The following is a 14,259-nucleotide window of genomic DNA, read 5'->3' on the forward strand; positions in this document are numbered from 1 at the left end:
ATTTACATAGCCACTTCTGAGTCTAATAATTCTAAATTGTTGATTTCTTTAGATGCAGAAAAGCTTGGCCCAATCCAAACTCTGATAGGGTGGATAATAGATAATCCTACTCCACCCCATCAACGTTTGGATTTGGCCCTAAATTTATTTCATTGATTAAATTATTGTAAATAAATGTACAAACAACAGTGCAAACAAGTAACATTACATCTAGTTACTGCCTACTTAGTTGAACCACCAGATAATGACGTCGTGTCTGCCCTCTCTTATTTGCATTTGCAATTGAATTTTAAATGAGTTTGGTATTATATCAGGTTACAAAAATAATCTGTGTAGAACTGTGTTATATACAATTAATCACATCAGCGCATATATGCCAACATAGTCACACCTATGCAAAGTCTCTGACACATTCAAATATTAAGCAATCATCATTACTAAAATTACTATAAATATTACTAAAATGAATATTTTATCAATATATTTATTTCTATTTCAGTGTATTCAGTTTTTTATCAATAAAGCATTTTTAAATAAATCAACAAGATTATATCAAAAGTCATTTAGAATAATAAACCCCAAAGAACCAAGAAGACATAGTTACCTAAATCTTTGGGTGGTATAAGTCTGCCTAATTTCCAGTTATATCGTTGGTTATGTGATATACAGGCTCTTTCAGTTTCACTTCATGAATATTTTGCTTATACTTGACTGAGATGGATCATCCACTCATGCTTTCCCTTCTGGCTGGGACTGATTTTCTCCATCATTTAAGATGGAAAATCCTGTAGTAACTTGCTTCTGTAAGAAATGGTCTCAAATAAGAAAACATTAAAAATGGTATGCATTCTTCAAACCCCGTTAACTTTGAACCATTATTTTCTCCTATCTATGTAATTTATGTCTTTTCATAACTTGTCTGATTTGATAGATTTGATTATAGAAGGTTATTTTTCAACAATTGCAACAAAAATGTAATCTTGTTTTTTTTTTTACATATTTGCAAATACGCAACTTTTATTGAAAACGTTTTCCCACAATCCTCATAGAGCCTCAAACATTACCACTGGATGCATTTTTTAGGCAATCCATTTACAAAAGGTAGCATATCCATCATTCTGAAATGACTCTTGCAATTTGTAACATATCACTGGAATACTAACATGAAACATGGCAGGAAGTTCTGGGAAAAAACATTACAGAAGGATGATGCACAAAAACTAGTTCACACCTAAATGCACACCTCTTCAGTATGTGCTAGACAGGGACTTACAGTATTGATAAACACTGTATATACACATATTAGTGTTTATCTTACTTTCTGTGAGAGAAGATAGCAGTGATATGTCATTCAGTTTCTGAAGAAAGCTAGATAATGTCATGTTTTCCAAACAGAAATCCGTAGTGTAGCAGTATTGAGATGTGTGAAATAGGCTGTGGAAAAGTTTGGGCACCCTCTCTTTTGTGTGGATTTCTAAATGTATAGCCACTTCATGCTGATTGATTACAACATAAAGTGGATTTGAGTGACTCAGTGAATATTAATAGCATTTTTTAATAGTGTTTTTTTGGTGTTGTTTTTTACCATTGAAATGGTTTACAGTGTACAGTTATGCAAGTTGTGAACAGAACCATGCTTTATTATATGCGCTAAATGAATGCATTAAAGGGTTAGTTCAACCAAAAATAAAAAATGTACTCTCTATTTACTTTAATGCAAAACAAAAGATATGTAATCGTTTTGTAAATGTTTTGTACCCACCTGATACTATCTCGAAATTATTACAAATTTAATTGTTTATATAAACTTTTATTTAAGAACATTTATTAAATTACATTTAAGCAGTGGCAATTTGCATAAGTCAAACAGACTTCCCTAATAAAATCAGTATAATAATAATATTACTTGTATTTGCTACATCTCATTTGTTTTGTTTTTGTTTGATTAGAGTGTCCCCAGGAAAATGCTATCATCTGTATAATGGACTCAGGGCCAGCCTCTTGGATAACTACCAGTTACCTGAGATCCAACGCACTCCACTGGAAGAGCTTTGCTTACAAATTAAGGTCTGAGCTTTTAAGGAAAACTAAAATTAAAAAAATTGCAGTTTCGGCATACTTTAGATCAGTCATAGAATGAATGAATGATTGATTGATTGATTGATTGATTGATTGATTAAATAAAAAAAATCTTGATAAATTTAAATGAATTAAGGTAATATATTCAGTAATTAAAATGTATAAATTAATAAAAAATATAATAATTGATTTTTATTTCACTTTTGCAGCAAAATATGGGTTGTCTTTAAAATTGCATATGTATTTACAAGCTCCCATAAATGAGCACCTCATAAAATACATATGCAATACCTACTTTACAAATATGTTTTGAACAAACACTTAAATAGTTACTTTAGATCAAACACACTTCACTGGCATTGTAAGCTTGTATGTGTGAGCTTTTCAGGGCACACTAAAAAGAAAGAAAAGACAGTTTAGTGCATACTTTAGATCTAAAGTTATGGAATTAATTAATTATTAACAATTCAATTTTTTTGTTAATGAAAAGCTGAAAAATATTTAGCTGAAAAGCTAAATATATAATAATAAATAAACAACTGGCTTTGTATAATTAATTAATTAGTTAATTAAATTAATTAATTAAAAAGTGACTTGTCTTTAATCGTCCTCCACTCTCTTTCTGAACACACACATATTCCACACATACAATAGGTTAAAAATACAAATGTAATTGGTGCAAATACCTATCAGACCTGTATTCATTTTTTTTTTTACTTTACTGTTTCACCCCTGCTAAAATCACAGATTTGGTTTTGGAATATGTGTATTTGTTGTTAGAATGCAGAGGAATTATGCTTGTGGCAGAAAAAAACATAATTTCACTGTTGTAGTTTTATGAAATTGAACTGAATAATCCCACTGGTGACTCATTTCATTTCTCACAAACTTTTTCCAAGCACACAAACAAAATTATGGATTGCAATAATGAGTCATGGTTTTTGTAAATTTGAGACAATATTTTACCTGTTTCAGTACCTGGCCATTTTCAACCATATGTTTAACCAGTTCTAGTTCTTTCTGCTGCTCAATTGTACAGTGGGTCCCTGATGAATATTCACGCTCACCTTAATATAAATGTTGTCAATCTTATAATATATTTTTGTTTGTATGCTTAAGTTAGGAAACTTAGTGATTTTACTGTAGTATGAAATTTCTCTCTATTTTTTCAGGTACTGAAATTGGGCCCCATTGCAACTTTTCTGCAGAAAACTATGGATCCTCCCTCAGACAGAGCAATAGAGCTGGCTATCACACACCTTGTAGACCTGGTGAGAGAATAAAGACATAAAAGGGAGGAATAACTGATAGAAAAGTAGAGTTGAGTTAGCAAATAAGGGATGATTTACTAGGGATCATTCTGTGAGCGGCACAAATATAAAGGTTTGGATATCATTTATTGTCGTATGCCCAGCCATGTCCGCACAGTCTTCTAAGTATACTAAAAAACCGATAAGCATGGATGGATGATTTTGGTTTATGATGAAACTTTTTAACTAGAAAAGTGCACAGAACATTTTGAAATCCATATGGCTGAAGAAAAACATCGGGCTTTATACAGAAAAATGGAATCAAAATCCTGAACCTGTGTTTACAGTAGTTTTTTTTTTTTTTTTTTTTTTTAAATGGTGCTTTAGAATGAAAACACTTCTCATACATACTAGATTTTTTATTTTAAAAAAGAAAATCTGAGATATTTTTTATGCATGTTGGACATCCTCGTATTTTCCAATGATGGTTTGCACCTAGAAGGGAATCCGCTGCTTGAAACATATGCTGGATAAATTGGCGATTCTTTCCGCTGTGGCAACTTTATAACATCATTTAAATTATCCTGGCTACGTTGCTTCACCATCTTAACAATAAAATAAAAGCATGATAGAGGAACTGTCAATTTTCATTTTGATATTAACTTGTAGCATAACATTTAATGTAACATAACAGCCTTCTTTCTTTCCCAGAGATGGGTTGCGACTGGAAGGGCATCCACTGCGTAAAAACTTGCTGGATAAGTTGGCGGTTCATTCCGCTGTGGCGACCCCGGATTAATAAAGGGACTAAGCCGACAAGAAAATGAATGAATGAACAGCCTCCTTTCATTTTCATTGAAAATAAGAAACTTACCCTCTCTTTTCTGAATATTAGTTTTAATAAATAATTATAATAGTATAATATACAATAAATTTATACATTATTGGAAATAAAGGCAAGCAATCAGCCAAATGTGCAAAATCAGTGTTCATTGTTACATAAATTAATTTATTATTAGTAAACTTTATTGTCCACATGTGTGGAAATTCATTTTTGGCCTCCAAAACATCACAAAAACAGAGCACAAACACAAAGCTTCTTACACCAAAGATTACCAGCACACAACACTAGACATACAATCTACTTCATGGTCATTTATTCAGTATGGTAATAGCAGACGGTAAAAAAAAATCTTAAAAATATTTGTTTTTGCTCTGTATCATCTATTAGAAAGAGAAGCTTTTCAAATTCATAATTAAGAGGATGAGTTGAGTCCTGAACTATCTGTGAGGCTTTCCGTCTGGTCTGGTTTGTATACAGTTCCACAAGCTGCTTCTGGGGGGTCCATTATGATCTTACTAGCCATATTAACGATCTTTGCAAGTTTATACTTGCTTCTAGCTCCAAAATTTTTCTGTACCAGCAAGAAATATTATAGGAGAAAATACTTTCAACCAGACTGGTATAATCCTTTTTCAGAATACCCTTACTAACATTTAAACTATTTAATTTTCTTAAAAGAAAGAGTCACTGTGTTGCCTTCTTGTAGATATAGTCTCCGTGTATACCACAATTTAAGCCACTATCTAAAATAATTCCCACATACTTAAAGCTGTTTACAATCTCCACATGTTAACCCTCAATAGTAGCTGGATGACATATAGGCTGCCCTTCTCTACTTATAATTAGTTCCTTAGTTTTCAAAGCATCAAGTGACAAAGCACTCTTCTCAAACCATGTCACCAGATGTTCTATTTGCTCAATGAAGGCCCTCTCTAGCTTCTCCTTTCCTTTGACCACAAATCCAACCACAGCCATGTCATCAGCATATTTGAGTAGGGAAAAATTGCTTTCAGAAATCTACATATCACTTATATAGATCGAAAATAATGCAGGTGATATACTCAAAAAAACCTCTTCAGAAATTAAACCCTGTACAGACACTCTTTGAGGATGATCAGTAAAAAATCCTGTATCCATAAAACTAGGTGCTCATTAATTTTAAGCTTTAATAATTGATCCAATAAAATGTCAACTTTGACCGTATTAAAAGCTAAACTAAAATCAATAAATACAATTCTAGCAAAAGCACCAGGGTGCTGAATGTTCTTGCTGATTTCATGGAGCAAGATTAAAATAGTTTCTTCAGAACCTCTCTGTGCTTTATAGGCAAACTGCAAATGGTCTGACCCATGGGTCAAATGCCCTAATACAACCCTTTCCATGTAATTACATAGAATGCTGTTAAAGGCAATAGGTCTAAAATCATTTGGTAATACAGGTTTGCATTTCGTAGGAATGGGAATAATTGTTGTTCTTTTCCACGAAAGTGGAACCATATGTGTATAAAGCAAGATCTGAAATAATCTAGTGAAAACCCCTTTCAGTTGCTAAATGCACCCTGCTATTGCCTGCCCTCTAAGACCGTCTGGGCCAGGTGCCTTGAAAGTTTTAACACTTGCTAGACTACCAGCTATCTTTTCTTCTGTAAGAGTAACATTATTTCCTACATGGCTAACCACTTGGTCAAACTTGGCTCCAATTGTACTTTTATCCAACGTATTATAGAAATTGTTCAATTCATTTGCAAATGAAAGAGAATTTGTAAGTGAGCTGTGTTGCTTCAGTGTCTCCCTACCCATCATGTTATTGAGACTGCTCCATGCTTTACGAGCATCACCAGTGACAAACTGTTTCTCTATTTTATTTCTATATTGTTGTCTAGATTTTTAAATATTGATCCAATAATAAAGTTCACGTCTTTTTTCTTAAAAAAGTACCATATTACCTTGTGCAAAAAGCCACCCTTTTCTCCCTTAGACATTTCTTAATTTCATGCCCCAAACCTTGTTTTAGGGTATATTTTAACAGTTTTTTTTTTTTGCACAACATTACTCACAGAAAGTAATGTAAGATGTTATTGTTTCTTTTAACTCATTCGCATTTGCACTAGGCTTGCCACGATAGACGGTGTTGACGTTGATACCGGTTTTAAGACGCAACACCGGTGACATCACTTTTCCACCATGACACCATCCCCACATTTGTTTTTTTAAGTATTCGGGTTTTTTTTTTTTTTTTAATTTATTAAACATTTATTTTAATTAAATGGAAAATATAATTATAAATTATTGACTTAAGACGAGAGCATGCTCTATAATTATCATCTGAACATAGCTACAATGCATCATATTTCATTTATCACGTGAGGAGAAAAGAGGAGTCGAATATACAGAAAGAGGATGGAGAACGGTTTATTGTCAAAACGCAATGCAAAAGTGCCTGTTTGGCAATATTTTGGGTTCAAACCAAACACAAAAAGAAAACCCAAAGGCATTAATGAGGCAATCTGCAAACTTTGCCTGACAAAGGTGGCAGCATCTAGAGGAAACAGAACTAATTTATACACGCACCTTCAAAGCACCTTTATGTTTAACTATGGGTGGGTCGCGGATAGATCAATGACCATAAATACGCAACGCATGCTCTCATTTTAAAAATCATGCGACCAGGCCCGGATTGGCTAATCGGGAGGACTGGGAGAATTCCCGGTGGGCCGGTCCGTTTTTTGGCCACGAGGGCCGGTGTCCCTAGCTCCAGAATCTGTTGCTCTCAGCAGTCACACTTTTTAAATAAATTAATTTATTTACTTGACCACAGTCATCTTATTCATTATTTTACCGCAGCTCTACTCTTTTTATATGTAGCCAGCCTGCAGGTAAATTATGATATAACTCAGATGAGTCACTTCTCAGTATACAGCTGTTGTGGTCCAGTGGTTAGCACGTTAGATTACGACGCTGCCGACCCGGGTTGATCCTCGCCTGAGTATGTTATTATTATTATTTTTCTTTTCATTTTTATTGTTAAGACATATAATACTGTTAGGGTTGTTGAACATTTAAAGTTCTAAAGCAACTGTTTTCTCAAAAAAGACGGGATAGTGTAATTAGAAACTGAATTGGAAATCACCTTATTTTAATATAGTCAGTCGTGAACTGAGGTGGGCTGGTCTGAGGCTTGAAACTCCAGGGCTGAAAAAGAGTCCCACTCCGGCCCTGCAAGCGACCATCATCTCACAATGTTTAATAATAATTAACTTTTTTTGTATTAAAACGAGTGATTTAGCAATGCCGCACCATTGACAATACAGGTAGAAGAGCTGAAGCCTTTGCGAAATCTGTCAAAATACACCACTAAAATTAACAGGCATAAATGTCTTTGAGCCAAAAAAGTCTATTGGAAGGATATCTGTAAAAACGCAATTAGAGCCAAAAATATGTAGGAGTTGTGTAGCCTATTAATTATAGGCCTATTAATTCTAATAAAATGAAAACCAAAATAAACAATTCATTGCATTTTTCGTTTGATAAAACTATACGTAAACGAAAAAAATCAAAGGGTGGCTTGTTTGTAGTAATGTGTTTTAATATTAATGAAAATATGCTTAGCCTATTTAATTAACGGCTATGAACGCTGTAAATAGACGAGCCATTCAAAACATATTATTTTACTGTGTACTGGGTTATAATGTATATTTTACATTAAAACTAAACGGAGCATGTCTCGCTGTTATTTAAAACATGTAATTCATACCACACCAGAGCTGTGGACCTGTACTGTCTATGCAGTGTGTAAACTTACAGGGCGGTGTGTTGGTCAATAGTCTTACTGCGCACCAAACTCCAATGCGAGAGAGATTATGTTACTCGATAGACAACATTAACTTGACAGATTTTAAAAATAAAAGGTATTTTTAAAAAGGAACAACACGCAAATCTGCAACAAATAAAACTAAAAATAAAACGTCTTGCCAGTGCTGTGTATTCCGCCACTGACAGTGTGAGACGAGGCACTTTTATTTAGCCTGAAGTCTTTGAATTTTTTAAAATAATGTTTCAATTCTTAACATTTGTTTTTTTTTATTTTTTTTTATAGTTTATATATAAAATGAGTGCTAGCTTGTTTAATTGTGATCATTATGCAAGGATCATATTTCATATTTGTTTTATTCTTCAATAGCCTATAGATTCATTAATAATGTATTTTATAAACGGATTGTTCATAAGGACTAAGCTGTTACTATATAATATAGGCATTTATGGTTGTTATTTGTATGGTTCCAACTTCCACAGTTTTTTCAGCCTGTATAGGATTGTTTTATTTTATTCGTTATGTTAATAAAAGTCATGTGTTGTTTAATAACAGTGATTTTTTTTTTTTTTTGGTGTAGTTTCCTTTTCCTCCATTCAAACAATTGATGACAAATTGGCAACTCCCACAAAACTGAAAGTGAAAGTATTTTACGCACGCATTTATAAGCTATTTAAAAGCAGAAAAAAGAGGAAAATAAGAAACGCCCACTCCCACGGTGATACCGGTATTACCGGTGTTGTCACATGTTGATTAACCGGTGGGGAAATTTCCTCATCGTCACAACCCTAATTTGCACAATTATCAAAAAAAAATGTCCCAGTCTGTGTTCTCATAACAGTCTCTCAGTCTCTCTTTACAGTCCTCAGGCCAAATCGCAACTTTTATAACTCTCACTTATCCCAACTGCGGCATCCTCGTATTTGGGTTCTGTTATATAAACCAAAATTATGGTGATCTGTCAGTGGCGCCCCCAGAAAATTTTCTTAGGGGTGGCCAGAAGAGGCCGCACCAAATCTTGGGGTGGCACACAAAAAAAATAATGAATTCAGTGTAATGTTTTATTTTTGTTTCTGGTAAATGAAATAATGTAGTTTTTATTCATTTAATTAATTCTACTTGAAATATTGCAATTTATTCTTTGAAATAATTCAGCAAGTACATGTGCAAACCAAATAAAAATCTATGCTTATTTTAAAAACACTTTTCATATACTGTATAAATAACTTCTTTTTTTACGTGCCTTTATTGTACATCATACGAGATATGCCATGTCTAAAATTAATGAAGATTAATGAGTTTATTATTCCCAGAGATGGGTTGCAGCTGGAAGGGCATCCGCTGTGTAAAAATGTGCTAGATAAGTTGGCGGTTCATTCTGCTGTGGTGACCCTGGATTAATAAAGGGACTAAGCCGAAAAGAAAATGAATGAAAGAATAATGAGTTTATTAATTACCCAAACAAATGAACAAACTGAACAAAAGGCATTACTATACACACTCACTATAACTAATAATATTATTTATCCATATTGCTTTTTGAACCATTTTATTAATGCAGCTTCTTCTATTGATATACTGTAGCTTAAGGTAAATATTAAATAGCCATTGCTGTCTATTGAAGGTGTGTGCGTGCTGTCAAGGACGATCAGGGAGGGTAGTAGTGGTGGTTCTAGTTTAAATGACACCCTGGGCGAACCACCCTATACACCCCCACCTCTCTTGAATTGTTAGATTTGTTATTCAATAAATATAACAATTTATTTATATTTATTCTAAGTATATACAATTAATATTAATAAACAATTATTTTTCTAAATAAATAACAGAAATCAGTCCTAAATATTACTGGAAAACAACAACTGGAGTGATATGCCAACATCACTTAAGAAACCTTTTGCATGAAAATTAATTATGACAATTCTAAAGAATACAAAAAATGTATTATAGAATTATCTGTGGTCTTAGACCAGATCATGGCTGAGAAATCATGTTATGAAGTCTTACCTCCCTGACTCATTATCCCTCCTTTCTGCTTTAAAGCCATGCTTAGTGAATGTAACATCATCATCATCATCATCATATTATATAAACTTTAAACGACTTTCAAAACTCGCTGCGTGCCGACACCTCTGCACAAAAGGCTGTTACTCTGGTTTCACGGCGCATGAGCGGTGCCTATTATGTCGGCGTTCATGCAAACAACCAACCGGGATTCACACAAGAGTGCGTGAGGCGCGCGGGAATGGTTTTTCGCGCGCATGCGTCAGTTTGCTTTCACCAGCATTGAACCAGAGGGGGAGAGCTACGTCAGTAACACCAACAATAATTTAGTGACTGCATTTTATTTATTTATTTATCTAAATATTGGGAATTTATGAGTTCATTTAAATCAATAATGTCAACGCAAAATTATATTGGGGTGGCCAAAGGGGTGGCCACAGGGGTGGCCAGAGTTTACCGAGGGGTGGCCGTGGCCACCCCTGGCCACCCCTTGGAGGCGCCCCTGTGATCTGTCCAAACTCTCTTGGGAGATAAAAAGGTCTGAAGGATACAGAAAGCAGTTCATAATCGTGAGTGCACAATTTCTTGTAGACATGAAATTGTGTTGCCGATTTTTTTTGTCCATGAAGACACACATACCTCCCCCGATCAATTTTTTTTTAGGCATATTTGTCCCCGGTCAGCTCTTATCATGATATAACTAGGTAGCACAACTTCAATCTCGTCTTTCAGCCATGTCTCTGTTAATCAAATCAGGTTACTCATTTTAAAGTCACTTTCAACTTTTCCCTGGCAGCCAGTTCATCCATTTTATTATTTAGCGACCGCACATTTGACAAGGTTATCATGGGAAGAGGGAAGCACAACCTTCGCTTCTTTAACCTGGTCCTAGTACCTCCTTTTGATCCCAGTTTCTTCAACCTTCTCCCTTTGAACCTTGTCTTACGTAACATTTCAGGGCAATCCAGTTTTTTCTGTCATCTTATTTTTGCGCTCAGCCAAAACGCGTTACCAGAGAATAAGTCATAGATTCAAAAGACTGAAGTCGGGGAATATGTTTTTAGATATAGACAACAAGCCGAGTTAAATATCATGCTTGACAACTATAGCGAGTTTAGATCCAGCGATAGATCCTTGATGAACCATCCAATGTGCACAGCTCTCAACTGGTGCTCTGTGCTCAAAGCACCCGCTGACTGCCTGGATCTCAGACGCGAGCATAATTTGCAGCGCATGACAGAGTGTGTATATGGTCACGTGATCTGCATTTTCTGTTTAAAAATGCTAAGTGAAATGCCAGTCTGGACGTGGATCATTTTTATTCTAATAGCCATTTTAAAACTAAAACATATTAGTGTAAACGGGCCCTCAAAGGAAGGTTGTGATGACAGACATCTGTCATCTGGGTTGGGGCCCTATGTTAGATAGCCAACCAGCATTTGGCTCATGGAAAAAAAACACTTGCGTAAAAGCAGCCTTAGACAGAAATTTTACTGTTTTATGAAAAATTATTGGTCAGCAAAAAAAAAAAAGTTTATTTAAAAAAGCTTTAAAGTAAAAAAAAAAAAAAAGTGCTAAAGCTCAATTAAAAGAAAAAAGTTTGAAAAGCCAATTGTTTTACTTTTTTCTTTTTTTTTTTCAAATTCTTTCCTTGTAGAATGCCTTGGACAGAGATGAAAAGTTGACTCCTCTAGGATTTCATCTCGCCCGTATGCCTGTAGAGCCTCACATTGGAAAGATGATTTTGTTTGGGGCACTTCTGGGCTGTTTGGACCCCGTGCTTACCATTGCAGCCAGCCTTAGCTTTAAAGATCCCTTCTTCATACCACTGGTACACGCAGACACACTATTTCAGATTAACACAATCCTTGATGGATTGTTTTTGACTGATGGATTGTTTATCTAAGGGAAAGGAGAAGATTGCAGACCAAAGGAGAAAGATGTTTTCCCAGAACTCAAGAAGTGATCATCTGAGTATTGTCAATGCTTTCTTGGTATGTTTTGTAGAGTTACTCTTCATTAAGTTGAAACTGTATTAAAGCTGATTTTGTTTTATAGGACAACACATCCGTCTTCATGAAGCAAAGTTTATAAATCACTTGAATGCTTGCTTGCTTCTTTACCTTCTTTCTAGTTAGTTAGTTAGTTTGTTTTTGAGGACATTTGTATTGAGGAAATAGTTTATAACAGTTTATGAGTTTCATTTTTTTTTTCAACAATGTAGAAAAGCATTAGTAATGTAGAAAAGTAAAGGTTAGGTTTAGGTTTGGGATTGGGATTAAGATTGCATATTGCATATTGAGTGGTCCTTACCACATAAAAACATGTAAAATCACAATAATCTCTTTATTTATTTGCCCAGGGCTGGGAGGATGCTAAGAGACAAGGAAGCAGGTTTGAGAGGGAATACTGCTGGGACAACTTTCTGTCTGCCAATACGCTACAGGTCAGTTATAACTCTCCACATATCGAACATCAGATATAAAAGAGAGAGCTGGACTTTTTGTTACAAGCTTGATAAATAAAAACTCATTTTACTCATTCCAACCAGATGCTTCAGAATATGAAGGGTCAGTTTGCAGAGCATCTTTTGAGGGCTGGCTTTGTGAATAGTAAGGACCCCAAAGATCCCAGCTCTAACATCAACTCGGGTAATACTGTATTTTTCATGTGCATTTTTACTACTAGTAATTTGTCTTTTATCACATCTGTCCCTTTGCTTACATTATTTTTTCACCACTGGCTTGCACTTGCACCTTAATAGATTTGAGTCTTAACTGTCCAGATTTTCATTTTCTTTTTTTATTAGTTGTTTTTTTTTTCTTAAACATATTCACTCTCTGAAAATTGTCAACAACAAGCAAACAATAACACACCAGCCTACAATGACATACACATGCATACACACAAACAGACACGAACACACACACATACATTTTTGTGAAAAACTGAAACATATGAAAAATACGTCACAAATGGGGATGTGCCTTTCTAAAGCTGCTAGAGCAAAGCTGAAAATAATTTTAAGTTGCCAATGGCCTTATTATGACAGTCATCTGTTAAGATTTTCGTTTCATGCACATTTTTGCACTAGATCTTTTACCTACATACAAGGACAAACATTCATTTAATTTTTTTAAGGACATATAAATAAACTGATGTCTAAATAATACCTACATATTGGGACTATGGTGAAAAGTGTCCTGAACTACACTGACATACAATGATGTCCATATCATACCTAGGTAATGTACCACATACTGTGAAGAAGGGTGTTAAGTTTTATTAAGCTGATTTCACAAAATCTACATTGTAAAAGCGCCATATAAATAATAATAGATTAATTAATAATAATTAAAATGGGTGAGTTAAGATAATCATACTGATTAAAAAATGATTTTGTGTGAAGTATGGCTGAGAGCAACTGAAATAAACCAACTACAAATGCTCCTCCAGAAAGTAACTAAATTGGATAATTATCACAGAAGCAAAGAGCACCGAATTGTTTAAAAGTATAGATTCAGTACTGAATTCACAAGAATATTTTTATTGTAGCAACACTGATTACAAAACAACATCTTTTCTGCAGAAACAAACAAAAAATGTGCAAACATTTAGTTTTTATATGCAGGTAAATAAATGGGGACCAAAAAAAGATTGGTGTCCTGGAACTAATGCCCTAACAAAAATCTGATAAAATCTGACAGCTATATCAAATATAAACTCAAACATAAAACAGTTTGTGTTGTCAGGATACTGGAATTTAAATCCAATCAGTACTGAATTTAAATTTATTTTTTTTTAAATGTCCATTTCCCACTAACATTTAAGAACAGAAATGATTGTGATTGGCCTTGAAGGTCATTAGTTCACTGAACTCACCACTGTTTACTGAGTGTAACCCCAGATCCAGGAACACTGGTGCATTTTAAAATCGCGATGATCAGTCGATTCATCAGTGGATCGCTTATATGTCAGCTTATAAACAGACCAGCTGATCTTCGCAACTTTAAAGCTTTTGCAAGCAACAATCTGAATTATAGTAAACTTACTTATGTAAATGATGAAATGTACAGTTCTAGCTTGTATGATTATCAAGAGTAACTGAGTAAACACAGAGCTGGAGGAAAAAGAATGTAGAAGTGGAATAATGCATATACCGTTCATATGGTCATCATTCTCTTGACTTCTGCAGCTTGAAGTTTGCAGTTTAGCCTCATCACTGGAACTGTTGCTGGGCACATGCAATTTATCTGATTAAAACAAAAACAC

General features: G+C 34.3%; 1 protein-coding gene across 3 annotated transcripts in view; it reads left to right on the forward strand.

Moving 5' to 3' along the window:
- dhx36 (DEAH (Asp-Glu-Ala-His) box polypeptide 36) overlaps nucleotides 1–14,259 on the forward strand; it is a 237,055-nt gene that overhangs the window by 153,942 nt on the left and 68,854 nt on the right. For all 3 annotated transcript variants that reach the window (XM_073929461.1, XM_005159207.6, NM_001128544.2), the window contains 6 exon segments: nucleotides 1,950–2,067; nucleotides 3,252–3,350; nucleotides 11,645–11,818; nucleotides 11,895–11,981; nucleotides 12,350–12,433; nucleotides 12,539–12,638. In XM_073929461.1, coding sequence (XP_073785562.1) covers nucleotides 1,950–2,067; nucleotides 3,252–3,350; nucleotides 11,645–11,818; nucleotides 11,895–11,981; nucleotides 12,350–12,433; nucleotides 12,539–12,638 — 662 coding nt within the window.

Source organism: Danio rerio, chromosome 18, assembly GCF_049306965.1.
Source record: "Danio rerio strain Tuebingen ecotype United States chromosome 18, GRCz12tu, whole genome shotgun sequence".
In the NCBI taxonomy this organism is placed as follows: Eukaryota; Metazoa; Chordata; class Actinopteri; order Cypriniformes; family Danionidae; genus Danio; species Danio rerio.